At 35.1% G+C, this 17,158-nt stretch overlaps 1 protein-coding gene across 1 annotated transcript; it reads left to right on the forward strand.

The window, feature by feature from the left end:
• The first annotated feature begins 352 nt into the window (after window positions 1–352).
• Window positions 353–2,388, forward strand: LOC145119518 (vacuolar-processing enzyme-like). Its single transcript, XM_079055183.1, has 8 exons — window positions 353–463; window positions 622–778; window positions 872–957; window positions 1,047–1,246; window positions 1,386–1,434; window positions 1,551–1,751; window positions 1,838–2,026; window positions 2,119–2,388. Exons 1-8 carry the CDS (start codon window positions 368–370, stop codon window positions 2,299–2,301), a joined length of 1,161 nt encoding a protein of 386 aa, XP_078911309.1. The 5' UTR covers window positions 353–367; the 3' UTR covers window positions 2,302–2,388.
• Window positions 2,389–17,158: the final 14,770 nt, after the last annotated feature.

A 17,158-nucleotide genomic window follows, 5' to 3' on the forward strand; every position in this document is an offset into this window, starting at 1 on the left:
AGTGTACTTGTGGTGCACTTCTCTCAAGCTAGCAGGCTTACTTTGTTTAATACATTAACGTTGGGTTCTACTGTTAATGAGCCACAAGGCAATAGCACAACATGGGCAGTTCTTGTGGCTGGATCAAGTGGATACCAAAATTATCGCCATCAGGTGATCAATATCTAAACTTTTCATGTACTGAGTGTTTATCAGAACTAAACACAATTCAATTGTCTGATAAATTAATCTTTTCATAAATGAGAGTCGAAAACCAAAAAGAAGATAATATAACATCTTATATGTGTTTCCAATTCAGGCAAATGTTTGTCATGCGTATCAAATACTTAAACGTGGTGGGTTGAACGATGAAAACATAATTGTATTTATGTACGATGATATTGCCAATGACCCAAGTAATCCAAGGCCCGGTACATTAATTAACAGTCCCAACGGCTCAGATGTCTACGCTGGTGTACCGAAGGTATGTTCACCACGAACTTTTTACACATCCATATTAGTTACTTCTTTATATAGAAAATATTCTGTCAGTTATTAGCAATAATTCCCACAAATATACATTTCAATAAGATGGATAACCCCAATATTGGATTTAATTAACTAATTGTGTTGATTAATTAGGATTATACGGGTGAAAGTGTGACTGCGGCGAATTTCTACGCTGTGCTTCTTGGCAACACAACAGGCGTGACAGGAGGAAGCGGGAAAGTGGTAGCAAGCAAACCAAACGATAAAATCTTTGTGTATTACACCGACCATGGTGGTCCTGGAACCCTTGGTATTGTTTTTCCATCTTTTATTTTCTTGAAAAAAATCAAAATGAAACATTATTATATATTAACATAATCCTTGTTTGTTATAAATTACCAAGGGATGCCCAACATGCCTTACCTTTTCGCTAATGATTTCATTCAAGTTCTGAAAACAAAGCATGCGAGTGGTACATATGATGAGATGGTAAAGAAAGAGTTTGGTATCTATTTATCATACCATGAAATGTTAAAATTGACAATGAGAATAATAATTCAAGTGCTAATTAAACGTAGGTGATATACTTAGAAGCGTGTGAAAGTGGAAGTATTATGCAAGGTCTGTTGCCAGATGATCTAAACATATATGTAATAACTTCAACGAATCCAAGTGAGTTGGGTTGGGCCACATATTGTCCAGATATGATCCCACCTCCACCTCCAGAGTTCGACGTTTGCTTAGGAGACTTATTCAGTGTTTCATGGATGGAAGACAGGTATATAGTGTATACATGTTGTTTTTATTGACTGATTTTCTATTCGATAGCGGATGAATTGACATTCAAAAGACGACAGTTGATAAGGTTGTTGATTCTTGTTAAAGTCTCCTAATTGTTTGTGAATTTTGGTTCTTAGTGACTCGCAAGATTTGAATACTGAAACTTTGGAACAACAATACTTAAAGGTTAGTATTTTGATTTTTCTTTTCCTTTTCTTTATCAATTTTAATCTGGCTATACATTCTTCAGAGGTTAATATTTAAGGTAGAAGTATTTGAGGAAAATCAAACAATATCTGCAGGTGAAAACGAGGACTTTAAATAATAACTCTTCGGAGGGATCTCATGTGATGCAATATGGTACTCTAAGTATAACCAATGAGACTCTTTCGGTTTATCAAGGTTCCACTCCATGGAACTTCTCTGCGAATCCATTTCAATCTCTGGGCTCCGTGGGTGTTGTTAACCAAAGAGATGCAGATCTTTATTCAATGTGGCAAAGGGTATATATGTGTACTTAATGAAAAACAATGATACTGGACTTGATGGTTTTATGGTAATGGATTAATATAATTCATACTCATTGCAGTATAAAAGATCAACAGAAGATTCAGAACAGGAGGAACTACTGAAGAAAATCAAGGAAATAAAAACACATAGAGAGCATTTAGATAGTAGTGTTGATATGATCCATGGCCATTTATTAGGCAACGCACAAGGGTCAGTGAGAGATGAAGGATCGGTTCTGGTAGATGATTGGGAATGTCTCAAGTCTATGGTAACAAAAGAACTGTGTTTCTCATTCACTTTAGCATGCTTTTGCTAAGTTATTTTTCTATATTAACTTTTTTCTACTTCTGATTGATTAAGGTTCGAATATTTGAGACGCATTGTGGATCATTAACTCAATATGGCATGAAGCACACACGAACTTTCGCTAACCTCTGCAACAGTGGAGTTACTAAGGATGCCATGGACGCTGATTCAGAGGCGACATGTAGCTCGTATAATATGGGGAAATGGAATCCTGCAACTGTCGGTTATAGCGCCTGATGCATGCCTGAGAGAACCCTTCCAGAAGGAATGAAGAATTGTTGTATTTCGAAATTTTCATTTGTAAAAAGAGAATAAAAATCGTTAACAGAGATCTCAAACTACATGATTTCTTGTTCCATAACCCATTCATCATGGTTATGATTTATGATATAAAAAGAGAATAAAAAATGTCAATAATGAGCAAGGATTATACTTTAGGTTTGAGAACAATTGGTTTTTTTAACGGATAAAAATTTAAAAGTTATGATAATATTTAATGCGTTTTAATTTTATATAATATGCTTGTGACTGCTCCCCAGACGCCACAAAGGTCAAGAAAAACGAAGACCCTTAGTAGCTTAATTGGAAAAAAGAAAAACTAAGTTTTCATCCAAATCTAAGTATAAACCATATCAAACGAGTATACTAATTCCTAAGAGAAAGCTGAAGTACAAAGCCATCTAAGTATAAACCATATCAAACGAGTATACAAATGTCAAGAAAAACAAAGACCCTTAGTAGCTTAATTGGAAATAACTAATTCGATGCTGGAAAAAGAAAATCCTTATATTCATTTTAAATACTGGACCGATTGTAGGCTTTTCTAGATCCGATCATACTCCAACTTCTAACTTCGTTCGGTTCTACTAAACAAGCATGCTCTTATTTTTTATTATTTAACTCTTTAGTCTTTAAATGATTTTCTTATTTTTTTTATAAAAAAAATGGATGAAACCATTTTTCTTTATCTTACATTGTTCTTAATTGCATACTCTAATAAAAAGCAAATTATTATGTTTACCATTTATATATTTATATATTTATAATTATATTTAGTTATCTAAAATTTAATGTAATTAAAATTATAAACTAGAAAACTAAACCAAACAATACAAAATCTAATCCAGTTTGTTTTTTTTTTCTTTTCAATATAAGCGTCTACATCATTGGATGTGACATTTCCAGGTTTAAAATCGGGGAGAAAATCAAGTTTGCTGGATAAATAAATAGAAAAGATAAAATTTTATAATAAAAACAAACTCTTGAAATAAAAAGTAAATAGGGGGATGAACATGATTGGAAAAATAAAACTTAGTAATATTAACTTTATTACAAACATATATATTTTTATACAAAATGTAAGTTATATCAACATTAAATTAAATTTTCGTAAATATTTGCTAGTAAAGTATATTTTTATTTTAGATTTGGCTATAAATAGTAATTTATTTTAGATTTTTATATTTTTTTTGAACAGCAGCAACAAATATATTAAAAAAAAAACAAACAAACATCTAGCAAGAAGCTAGAGAAAATAACAAGTTAAGGCTGGATTGGATTTAGTAACCACATCGTCCAATTAACCCGAGCGTTAGAATTCTGAAACGAAAACCAACGAAAAGAAAGATCCATAACATAATCAAAGAGTCTATCTTTTCTAGGTTTAATGGTACTAAAAAGTAAGGAATTACGAAACGTCCAAAGCACCCATATGACCACCATGAACACCGACTCAACAATCGAGCGCTCCATATGAATAGTCGATCTCGAATCCACCCAATCCATGACGTCACGGATAGAAGAGAACACAGGAAAGTCCAAATGAAGCCACTGCCCTACCCGACTCCACACCTGATCAGCAACCGAACACTGCAGCAACAAATGATTCACACTTTCTTGAGAGTTATGGCACACAGGACACATTAAGGAATCTATCGCCACCCCCCCTTTCCACCAAGAAGATATTAATTTTAATAGGAACAAAACGGTTCCACCTCGTAGGAGTACTACCCATAGGAAGCGTCATATCATCAACCTAGTGCCTTGCTGATTTAACTGTAAAAATACCTGACGGGTCAAGCTCCCAAGACCACTTATCTGGCATCTCCCCTATACGAATATGATTTAAAAACTCCACCAGATCATCAAATTGGGTCGATTCAACACCTCCTCTAATCCCCCGTCGCCAATAAAAATTCCATCCCCTCGAATCCCAATAATCACTAACCCGAGCATCTTGATTAAAGGCCAAAGCAAAAAGCCTCCCAAACCGTTCTTTAAGAGGAATATCCAAGCACCAAACATCCTTCCAGAACCTCGTTTGGGTCCCATTCCCCACCACTCTATGTATGAAATTAGAAGGAATACAACCATTCTCATGAAGATGATTAATAGATCTAACAATCTTTTGCCAAACACCCCCTCCACTTCCAATTCTTGAATCATCTAAAAAACCACCACCTTCCCCACGACAAAATTTGACAATTTTAACCCAAAGAGCTCCATTGTCATTAAGAAATCGCCACTTCCATTTATAAAGAAGACCGAGGTTAAAAGCATCCAAACTATTAACCCCGAGACCTCCATGAGAATATGAATTCAAGATCAACTTCCAATTAACCCAATGAATACGATGTTGACCTTCCTCCACTCCCCAAAAAAACCGAGCCCTCAAAGGCTCAAGAGAGTGACAAATAGACGCAGGAAGACGAAACAAAGAGAAGAAGTAAATACCCAAACTCCCTAAGACCGACTTAATAAGAGTCGGACGACCTCCAATGGACAACAACTTGACCTTCCAAGAAGATAACCTCTTCTTAAAATGATCGATGATCATCTGCCAACCTTTAAGACGAACCATAGATTCTCCAACCGGAATACCAAAATAAACAAAAGGGAGAGTTCCAGCCGAACACCCGGTATAAGAAGCTAAATTAGCAATCTCCGCCGAATTAACCCCTACCCCGTAAAGATTTGATTTATTAAGATTGAGATTAAGGCCCGACACCAAATAAAAGCACCTCAGAATACATATCAAATTCTGAATATTAGAAACATCCCATTCCCCTAGAAAAATCGCGTAATCTACGTAAAACAAGTAAGAAATGCGAACCTCATCAGAACCCATAGAAGCACCCTGAAATATCCCGTTAGCTACCGCATCCTCTAAAGCAATATGAAGCCCTTTCATAGCTATGATGAATAAAAAAGGAGAAATGGGATATGCTTGTCTAAGACCTTTAAAAATTTGAAACTCATTAGTGGGGCTCCCATTAATCAGCACCGAAGATCTAACATTAGAGCACAAACCACGAATCTAGGCTCTCCATTTCTCACCAAAGCCGAGAAACCCCATAATCTTATCCAGACACTCTTAGCTCACAGAATCATAAGCCTTTTCAAAATCAACTTTAAACATCATAAGCTTTTTCTTTTTCTTTTTAAACCACCTCACTAGCTCATTAATCATCAACGGCCCATCAAGAATTTGATGGGATTTAAGAAAAGTCGATTGCTCTAACCCAATAATATCATGGAGAACAGGAGCCAACCTATTAGTCATCAATTTTGCAATAATCTTAAATTGCAGCCCAATAAGACTAATAGGGCGATAATCCTTGATACAAAGAGGATTATCAAATTTGGGGATCAAAGTAATAAAGGATGAATTACACCCCTTCGGGAAAACCGGTTTGGCAAAAAACTCTTGCACAAAAGCGATGACATCGTCTGCAAGAATCTCCCAGAAGTGTCTGAGAAAACGGAATGTAAAGCCATCTGGACCAGGGGCACGATCTACACCACAATCCCAAACTAATTCTTAATCTCGTCATCCGTGAATTCCACCTCAATAGAAGAAGCAACCCTAGGATCCAACGACTTGAATCTAGGACTTCGACGATCAAAACTAACACCAAGAAAAGGCTGAAACTTACCTGGATAAAAATCGAAAAAAGCCTTCTTAATACTAGCAGGCTCCGAAATCCACTCCCCATCAATAGTAACCCCTCTAATCATCAACTGCCTTCTATGTTTTTTCAGTAATGCATGAAAGAACGCAGAATTCTCATCTCCCTCCATAGCCCACGTAGCTTTAACCTTTTGAGCAACATCCAGCGATCTAACTTTTTCTAAATTCGCTAAATCACAAAGAATTCCTCTTCTTTCACGAATAAGGTCATCACTAGATTGGCCATCATCAATAAAGTTATCAATCTCTACTAATCTCCCCAACAACTACGATGAAGAAAGATGCGCAGCCGACCTAGTCTCCGCATTCCAAGATCGAATCCTAGCTTTAATAAATTTAAGTTTGTTTTTTAAAACAACAAACTTACTCCAAGCCGGATCGCTAACAAAATCAGCCACAGCTCCTTTAACCACATCATCGAAACCCTTTAGAGAAAGCCAAGAATTGAAGAATTTAACAGGAGAAGGCCCAAAATCCATCGTATTAGAATGAAGCAGAATAGGGCAATGATCCGACCATTTCCTATTCAACACCGAGACCTAAAGATTATCAAAACAATCATAAACCGCATCCGAGACTAAGAACCGATCAAGCTTGCTGAGTTTAGCACCTATGGTATCAACTCTAGTAAACCGCTTTCCAACCATAGGCACATCAATTAGACCAGCATCATCAATGAACTCATTAAAGAACTGAGCAGAAGTATGACAAAAAACAGAATTGAACCTTTCACCCGCCTCCCTAACAACATTGAAGTCTCCAAAAAAAACATAATTCCCTCCATTCCTTCTCATGAACGCCGAAAGATACCCCCAAAGATGTTGCTTTCCCACTAAATCTTGAGGAGCATAAATATTAACCATAAAGTAGTTAATATTAAATGGAACCCACAAGCCTCCCACAATAACCACATTACTAGTACAAGTGACACTGCTTTTAGTAAACACATTCGGGTCCCACACAGAAAGAATACCACCCGATCTACCCCGAGCACTACTACTAGCAAAATCAAATCCATAATTACCCCCACATACTTCGGATCTTGAAAATATCAATTTGCGTCATTCTTGTTTCTTGCAAACCCAAAAAAGAAACTTCACACTGCAACCAAAGCGCCTTAACCCAATTTCTTTTTAAAAAAGAACGAGTACCACATATATTTAAAGAAAGGCACTTCATTGGTCCACCTGTACCACACCAATACTAGATAAAATCTTTTTAACCCTTTCCTTATTAGTCTCCATATCATACCCGAGAAGGCCACCCATTTCAAAATACTGCTTCAACACATCTTCTATGTCATCAACAACTACCGGGACTTTCTTTTTAAGAATTTTAGAAGACCCATGAGACGTAGAGGATTGATCTCGTCTATAACCGGGTGGTTGTGATGGTGATTCGGCAGCCCCCTCCCCCTCCACATTAGTTACCAAATGGGCTGAATCACCCTTCATGTCACACCCATCCTCCATAACTGGAAAAGACCCCACCGGATTACATTTTTTTTCCAACAACACCTCTTGTGACAACAACATTAGGCATAAAAGTCATTCAACTACGGAATTTATCCGCCGACCCTAAGAATCCCGCCTAACTCCTAAGAATCCGTTACATAGCATATGTAGTAAACAAACAGGGAGTGCATCATTTTCCAATATATAGAGGAAGTTCTTGCTAAAAATGAATGAATGCAAATCTTCTAATTGAAACAAGACTCCATAAACATTATACCAGAACTTGTGTCCTATCGAGGGAGTCATTATATGGATGATTGGTATCAACCCAAATCAAAATCTAGTAATATGTAAGAGTTCTATGGTAAATTTAAATCGATCATGTGAGATAAAATCTTTATCCGGCAAGATTTGTGCTGCTTAGGGCTGACAATTCTCGACACGACCCGCTACACGACACGAAATAAATGGGTTTGGGTTGAGTTTTTCAACCCGCCAACACGCTAACCCGTTTATTAAACGGGTCATATATGGGTTTCTCAAAAAATAAACGGGTTGACCCGCCAACCCGTTTATATTTTTAATAAAAAAAATTATTTTATTTTTAAATGTATTTATGTATCTAGTATTAATATTTAATAAGTATTATATAATAAATTACTTTAGCACTTGAATTATCTATGTTTGTATTAATGTTTAGTTTGAACATGTTTCTATGAATGTTTTAAATCTTCATTTGGATGTTTAAGACTTAAATGTCTAAAATTCGAATATGTTTGCATCAACCATCAAGAATTTATTCATATTTAATTGTCAATTTTATTTATGGAATCTGACCCATGAACCCGCCAACCTGTGAACCCGTATAAATAAATGGGTTGACGGGTCATATATGAGTTTATGTTCCAAACCCGCCAACCCGTGAGCTGTATATTTAAATGGGTCGTGTTTGGGTTGACATATTTTGACCCGCCAACCCGCCAACCCGCGACACACCAACCCGAACACGACACGATTATCAGGCCTAGTGCTGCTGGCATGTATTGTCAATATCTAAAGCATCCCGTACTAATAAGTGCATGACTTGTTTATGATAAACATGCTACAATATTTGAGACTTTATTCAGGACTCCTAAAACGTTCAATTGGCCTTTTAAACCCTAATTATTATGTTACAATCAAAACAAACAAAATTAAATATATTGATAAATTCCAAGATAGCCATTTCACATGTCCCCAAATGCATTTCTCATCGTACCTTGTGAAAATGTCCTTTTGTAATGCAAAGTGCCCATTTTGGAAAAATAATAGTATGTAGAAAGTAGGAACTAAATATCCAAAATACCTATTTTGCGTATATTCATCTTCTCATAATAATTTTGCAAAATTACCCTTTAGCAAGTCCAATATTGTCTTTTACGGTATCCAATGGAATTAAAGACCATAATGGACATGTGAAAGGAATTTTCGCAGGGTACGTACCCTGAGAAATGTCTAACAACCGAACCCCCAAAATGGTTATTTTAAAAAACATGAATAGTAGCTAATGCCTAAATCATGTACTAGTTAACTAGTGTACATATTCAAGACAAAAAACTAACAATGGGCAGAAAAAAAAATAAAAAATAAATAAAAAGCGAGAGAGAGAAGAAGATGCCATTTGGCAGTGCCTAGGGACATTTTTGTGCATGTCACTTTCCGAAAATTTTCGTTTATTGATAAACTTGTATCGACGTTAAAAAATAAATGAAAATTTAAACTCATAACAATTAAAGAAAATTTATTTGAATCACTGTTTAAAAAATGGTAAGTTGAGAGCTTTTCTTAATGTTAGAAAAAAAATAAGTACAACTATCCAACCCATTAATACTCATTTCATAGTCCTTAGGACCATTTCACACTACTTAAAGGTGAGCATTGTGTGGTGTTTGGGTATAACTGAACCGTACACTACAAGGTGTGGTTTTTACACTACAAGGTGTGGTTTTTGCAATTTGATAACCTTTGGGTGCTGTTTTCACTGGGTTTGTTTTGCGGTTTACCCATGCAGTATCGGTTTGACATTAGTTTTCAACCAAGTCAAACATATGATGTGACTTTTTATGTTCACTACTAGGGTTTTATTTTTAACCATGATGTTCATGTGAAGATTTATTATTGTATGTCATGATATCTTTTCCTCACATTTAGAAATCCCGATTTCGAGTTTTTAACGTTGATTACTTCATTTGCAACCAATAGTCTCAAACTCATTTTTTATTCAATTTACACTTGTAACTTGTAAGTTATAGCCCGTAGTGGTTACAAAAGTTAGTAAATCAAAAACACAAAGTGATAAACTTACAAATTGTCGTCAAATTTAATATGTAATGTATATTAGAATTTAATAATTTTTAAAAATATGTATAACTGTATATAATATAAATTAGTGATGTTTTGTTTATGTACATGTGGCGCGGTTCGGTTTTGGTGGTGCACTTTCTAGATAAAAATCCTACCGCATCAATAAATTCGGTTTTTGCGAAATTTAATTTCGTAGTACTATCATTTTTTGCATCGTTTTCGGTTTTTCGGTTGCGGTTTGTTTCCTTTTTTATCAATTTTATGTTCGGTTTGATTTTTGCTCACCATGGTAAAATTGTTGACTATTTTTGGAATGAGAAATCTCCAGAAAAATCCTAATATTTTACCATAACTTTGGAAAAAAAATTCAAAATAAAATTTGTTTACGAAAAAAACATGAATTACTCGTAAAAATGATGATTTGACACATTTTTCCTGGTTTACTGGTATCATTAATTACCATGTTCTATTAAAGTCTCATTATTTTACCATAATTTATCAATATTTCTCAAACTAAAATTAAATGATGATTTGATCGTTTTCTCCAATTAACATACATTTTATCGGTTTCATAGCTGACTTAGACACCTAGTTATTAAATGGGCTGATAAAATTGATACGATGGGTTATATAATGTTATATTTACCGCAAAATTTGATATACATCTCATCGGTTCATTTATGGTTATGTATCAAGTTCAACAATGAAACTGGTAAAATGTGTTTTGCCAGGAAAAAAATGGGAAATAAACTGATAAGATGGATATATTGGGTTACATAAGATTAGATAAAGAATTGGAAATTTTTTATAAACTTAAAAAATGACGAAGGTGTTACTAGTTTATATAATTATTGAAGTTTTCATTGCATACATTTTATAGTTAAAAAAAATATATAATACATTATTATATCAAGTTTTATGATAAATTAACCTAACATTATATAACGCATATATTCATCTCATCAACTCATTTAATAATTAGGCGTCAAGATCAGCAATTAAAACCGACAATATCTACCTCTCTAATAAATGAAATCTAAAATTGTCACATGGCATCTTTCTAATCCTTTTATTTGACACGTGTCCTACTTTTAGGCATCTTCTAATTTCAATTCCCGCTCATATTATCTCTAACTTTTTTAAAACATATTTCTAGAAAGAATCGCATTCAAAATTCTGCTATAAATACTTTCCAAAACAAAGACTACAAATCAGGAAATATATTAGAAACGTAACAATAAGATAATATATCAATCAAACCGATTTATCAGGAATCATCGATCTTAAATTCATCTTCTTCATATCTTCCCTGAGTCAATTCCTCACACAATATCTTTTCCTTCATCATTATTTTTTCGCTGATGAAGATTGATACAATAAATCGTAAAACAAAGAGAGCTAACTGTATACCACCACTTCAAATTGACTTTGTTCCTGTTTTAGGTTTTGATATCGCAACAAATCCGTAATTCAAAAGACAGAGAATGCCGACATCAACACAAAACCTAATGGTATGTCGATTTTATTTCTAGGTTTCAACTGTGAGATTCAAGTCATCATTTTCCAATGTATTACTGTGGTAGCCATTATGTCTCCAATTGTTACGATATCAGTGTTTCTTTACGTCTACCATTGGTCTTCTTCTTCAATATGTTGTTCATCCAGGTTCATTTTTAATATGTTATTCTTATACTATATTTTGCTGTTTTCAATATTTGATTATCAATACTGTGTCTAATGATATTCAAAAACCTTTTGTACATGATTTGGTGATAGGAAAACTTGAATTTGATTTTGCACTCTAAGTGTTTGATAAAATGCCCATTAGAAGTTCTTTTCCATATCAAACATTTTTACACGGTACATTGTATGTGTGTGTTTGTGTTACTTGCTTTGCTCCTTCATAAATTTACTTCCAAAAAATCCATAACTTTGTATTATTTTTTATCTATCAACTTTGAATGCAAGTAAATAGCATCAAAATTTCATGTAGAGAAAGTAACTGAGTGATTAAATTTTGTAGATAAATACAATGAAGACAAATGGATATGTTGAAAGATTAAAGAGTTTGAACTCCATCTCAAAATTTTGTGCATGTTTCTATCGGAAGATCACAACCGGTAGCTATCATGTCTACTTCAACAACAGTACATGTAAAGGTAATTCTTTTTTCCCCCTTTTTGTAACTTCTGAATTTAAGAAATTTGTATCCATAAGCATCTCTATAATATTATAGTAAACTAACCACCTTTTAAAGTCTCTTATTATGTGATCATGTCATGGTGTTGTTCAACAGTTCAAGGATTTGCTGTCTCACATTGTAAAATGAATACTAGCCTCCATGTGTTAGAAAATATGTCACAAACAGTAAGTACATAATGATTGCATTGGTTTTAATTTTAGAAGGTTTTCTATTAGATTAACCTGCTTATTTGACTATTATTCTTAAACAATGTGTTGCTGAATATTGCAACTTATATATGTTGGAGTAACATCTTATAGAAGTTTGAATATGATATATTGAAATAGATTTATATTTGGAGTTATAATGGGCTAGCTGGTGATTTTGTTTCATGTTTTCGGGTTAAGAAGTTGTTTACGAAAATGTATTTTCTTTTCAAATTTACCATTAATCATAACGATTTTTTTATCTCTTATTTTACTTTGTTAACCGTGTATTACACGTGTTATAACCTACTATATGTTATAGAAAAAAAAAGTCAAATCATTACTTAATTTTAGTTTGGGATTTATTCTTAAATTATGGTAAATAATAGGACGTTAACTCGTAAACAATGAAAAAGAGATCAAATTGTTATTTTTTCATAAATAAATTTTAATTTGAGACTTTCTAGTAAATTAAAGTAAAAAATTAAGATTTTTCATAAAATTTACCTTTTCTAATATACTTAATTTTCGTTATTTTTTGAAAAATTAGTTAGGTATTTACCTATATTTTCATTTTTTTTCTCTATATAAGTTTTTGTAAATGACCCAATCTTGCAGAACCTTTATTTGATTGTTGGGTTGACTAAAGGGCAAAAAGTTAGGGGAAGGGGAAGAGCGATGAAGGAAGAAGACACCTACCATACCCTTAATCCAAGGACCAGACAAGAAAAGTAAAAGCTTTGATTAACCTATCTGCACGCACAAGCACCCACTAAAACATAAATGAATTAATTAATCCTCAGTCCACGTGGCAGCCATGGACTAACCTCTGACCCACCGTGGCACCATGGACCAACACCATTATCAAACACAAGTCCACGCCAGACCACAGCCGCTACGTACAGAATTCAACCCCGGTCCAAATCGACATAATTCATCTGGTCTTACTCTGGTCCCACATTCCACTAATCAGCCAAGCTAATAATCAAGCCCGTTAAGCCAACAAATTTATTTGTTTATTTTAATGGAGGTGTATGGGCTCGTGGGAAAAAGAATAGTAGAAAATAATATTTGTAAATATAAATAACTTCACCTTTTTACATTTATAAACAAGTAACCGAATATTTGTCTTTTATTAACCGCTAGGTCACATATGTGTTATTTTACTGTAAAATTTACATATTTCTTTAGACTTCAAATCTCAATCTCTAAAAGGGCGACCAATGAAAAAAAAAAAAAAAACTAATAGCGGTAGACAAAAACCGTTTACCACCCATAATTCGTTAACTTGTTGCAATAATAATATTGCAACATCCTCGCAAAGTTACAATGATAGCTATTTTTATAAATCACAAATAAGGTTGTATGTTTGGCTTAATACTTAAATGACAAAAACAAAATGAAAGAAAAATATTGAAAATTATTATCCCAAACGAAAGATTTTGGATTGAGGGTTGGACCAAACCATAAAAAGACGTTTGTCTATGTTTTTAGGTTGTCAATAGCCTCCTATATCGGTATTGTTCATAATTGTAAAGTGTGTTTAAAAGGATTCGTCCAGTATCAAAAAATTCACGGTGAAGGAAAGAATTGTGTGGGTGGAGGCTGGCAAGTTACCGTTTTGTGCATGGAGCCAAAGGTGCGTTTAAGAAAGTCGCTAAATTGTTCATGGATGATGACTTGACATAATATATTTGTTGCGATGGAGTTTGTGTAAAATCTAAAATTATTTCTTTCATATATTAAAATATATTTGTCAATATTGAAGGGTCAAAGCATGAGGTTGGTGTGCAAGAAATCTCATGTTAGAACCCCATGAGATTTTATAGAGGTACTTAATAAAGAAGTTTCTAATGAACTAAAGTACATAAAGCAGTGAAAAATGGGGTTTGTTTCCTTAAAGTTCACTAGTACAAAATTGCTCTTTGTCTATGCAAAAAATCCATCATTGTAAACATTTTATGTCGGGTTTGTTTTTTTCATTCAATGTGTAAGGAAATATCGTGTTATGATTGATAAGTGCAATATCTCAAAAATCACAACCAAATTAATCTTTTCAAAACAACTCATTTACTAATAAAAGTATTTACAAAACCATTGTTTCCAAAACATTATTTAAAATCAGAGTCTCCTAAGATCAACAACATAAAAATCGGGATGTGTACGGTCACGCCTTCGCCTTGTCACAATCCTCTGCAGTACCTCAAACCATAAACTAAAAACTGTAAGCACGAAGCTCGGTGAGTTCCCCCAAAGTACCAACACGAACAGATAACATATACAATAACAACACATATTGGGTCCACAGCTAAAAGACTGCATTACCCCTGAGCCCACAGTATGTGTTTGGCTTGCCTATCGGTCCCACAACTCATATATGTCTTGTTCTTGAGCCCACAACATAAGTCTGGCTTGCCCTTGGGGCCCACAACTTACGTCTGGCTTGATCACTGGCCCAATCAGTCATCGGACTAGAACACCAATATACAACGCTCAATATGAGTCTGGCATACCACCGGTCCTCAGCTCGTATCTAGAATGCTCCTGAGCCCTCAGTATGAGTCTGGAATGCTCTACTCGGCCCTCAACTCATATCTGGAATGCTCCAGGGTTTGTTGGCTACAGCACAAAACAATACAACCTCAACCCAACACAATATGTCGACATATAACAGATAACAATCATAAGCAACAGACAGATAATCATGCAGACATAAATCATAGGTACTCCTACATATATACCAGTCTAAACATGTCAGCAACTAGCATATAGTCATACAAATCTATCCCATATTCAGCATATTAATATGTAGCAGGATATCAATCCAATGGGCCGGCCTTGGTGCCTTCGACCCGTAAATACAGTGAGGAAAACTCATCTCTCAATCTGAACGATAGCTGATAAGGTCCCGACTCTGAATCTGAGCTCTAGCTTTCACCTATCCATCCAAATGACCAGTTCTCAAACATAATCCAAAATACCTTGGTTAACCCTGGTCAAAGTCAAAGTCAACGGTCAAGGTCCCAAAAGTCAATATCCATTCCCAGCGGAGTACGCCCTGCGTACCAACAGAGTACGCCCAGAGTACTCTGATGTTGACCAAAAAGCAGGGTGCTGACCGCGTACGCGCAGTGTACCACCAAGTACGCCCAGTGTATGCAGCCAAGTCGCAAAACTCCATTAAGAGATTATTCTATTAAGCCCTTACGTCCAAAACTCAAATCCAAGCCCAAAATGATGTCCTATGTCATAAAGTTTCCAACTTTATGACTTTTCATGGCTATAAAGTGCTTAAAGTCCAAAACCCTATGTTCTTAACCCAATAAGACATTATAACTGTTGAATGGAAGCGATAGAAAGGCCAATATCACATTTTTATGGTTCATAATAGCTCCATAATGGATAAAGTTTCCAACTTTACTCATTAGAAGGGTCCCAACATCCATGATCTAGTCTTTAAGTCTCAAAGGGACCCAAAAGTGCATCTTTTTCAACTTAATCCATTAAGTCCAAGTCTCCAACCTTCAGATCTGAATTAAAATGATGTTTAGATGGATAAAGTTTCCAACTTTATCCATAACAAGGTCACAAATTTTCAAGATCTAAACTTTATGTACTTAAAGTGACCAAAAGCTCATAACACTCAAAACTAGCTAGATCTAACAATTTCATCATCAAGATTCAAACTTTATACCTCTATAAGAAAGATCAAGATGAACAAAGTCTGAATCTACAAGCTTCATTGCAACCAACACTTCTTCAATGAGTTTCTTATTCTCCAAGGTGCATCAAGAACACTACAAAAGCACTTAAAAACACCTTCTTTTTGCTCACAAGGCTCAATCTAGGGTTAGGGTTTCAAGAGAGGGTGTTGAAGAGGTGGAGGCTGAGAATGGAATGGATTTGGGGAAGTTAAGCAGCTTCAATAGGGTTCAAACCACGAAAATAGAGTTTGGGCACTGATCGCGTACGCCAACGTACTCAAATTACGCCTAGCGTACTAGGGATGCCCTAGTACGCCCAACGTACACATTTGAGTAAGCCCAACATACACGACTCAGCCCAAAACCGCCCAAACTTCAAACGGTCACAACTTCTTCGTTCCAACTCTGTTTTCGACGTTCTTTATATCCACGAAAAGGTGTTAAAGATCTCTACAAGATCTCTACAATATTATATAAATATCTTTGACTAAAAACTTCTCGAACAAAAATCCATATTTCATGCAAGAAACCTGACCTATGACTTTTCCCTTTCTACCCTTCTACCCAAAACACAATTCAAGGGTAAAAATTTTCTTAACTATCATTACCTCCTTCCACAAGGACTAAACTTTGCCTTCTTAAGGCCCAAAACCTTACACAGTCGACTTTCGATCAATGGCTCAAAAATGGTAGGAAACATGATGTTACAATTCTCCCCCACTTAAATTAGATTTCGTCCTCGAAATCATCTTTCGCTTCCGCTTCACGTTGGAACCCCTAGCCGAAAACCCGTAGATTTGATCGGCTCTAATCCTCCTCGGCCAATCGTCGTCATGCTAAACCCGCACATAGGTGCACCATCGCGACGAGAACTAACTGGAAAACGGAACCCCTGACTATTTACTTCTGCTGAAACCTCCATTCAAAAACAAGGTGACTCCCAACGTAAGTCTCATAGATATAACTGTTGCAGAGAAGAACGAACAACACCAACATATTCCACAACTTCCTAGCTATAAGACCGAACTTTTAGTGTGAACCATAGAGTCGGGGACTCTCAAAACTACAATCACCGAATCGACTCTATCAATATGCTTCCCGAGACTAGGAACCAATCGGATCTAAACATCAGAACCCATATTCCAGGACTGAAATTCATCCATTCGTTGAACCCACCCCTCGTCTTTGACTAAGAACACAACCAACCATGCAGAATGAAGTATTCAAACACATCA

Source organism: Lactuca virosa, chromosome 6 (genome assembly GCF_052849685.1).
Source record: "Lactuca virosa cultivar CGN04683 chromosome 6, Lactuca_virosa_CGN04683_v6, whole genome shotgun sequence".
In the NCBI taxonomy this organism is placed as follows: domain Eukaryota; kingdom Viridiplantae; phylum Streptophyta; class Magnoliopsida; order Asterales; family Asteraceae; genus Lactuca; species Lactuca virosa.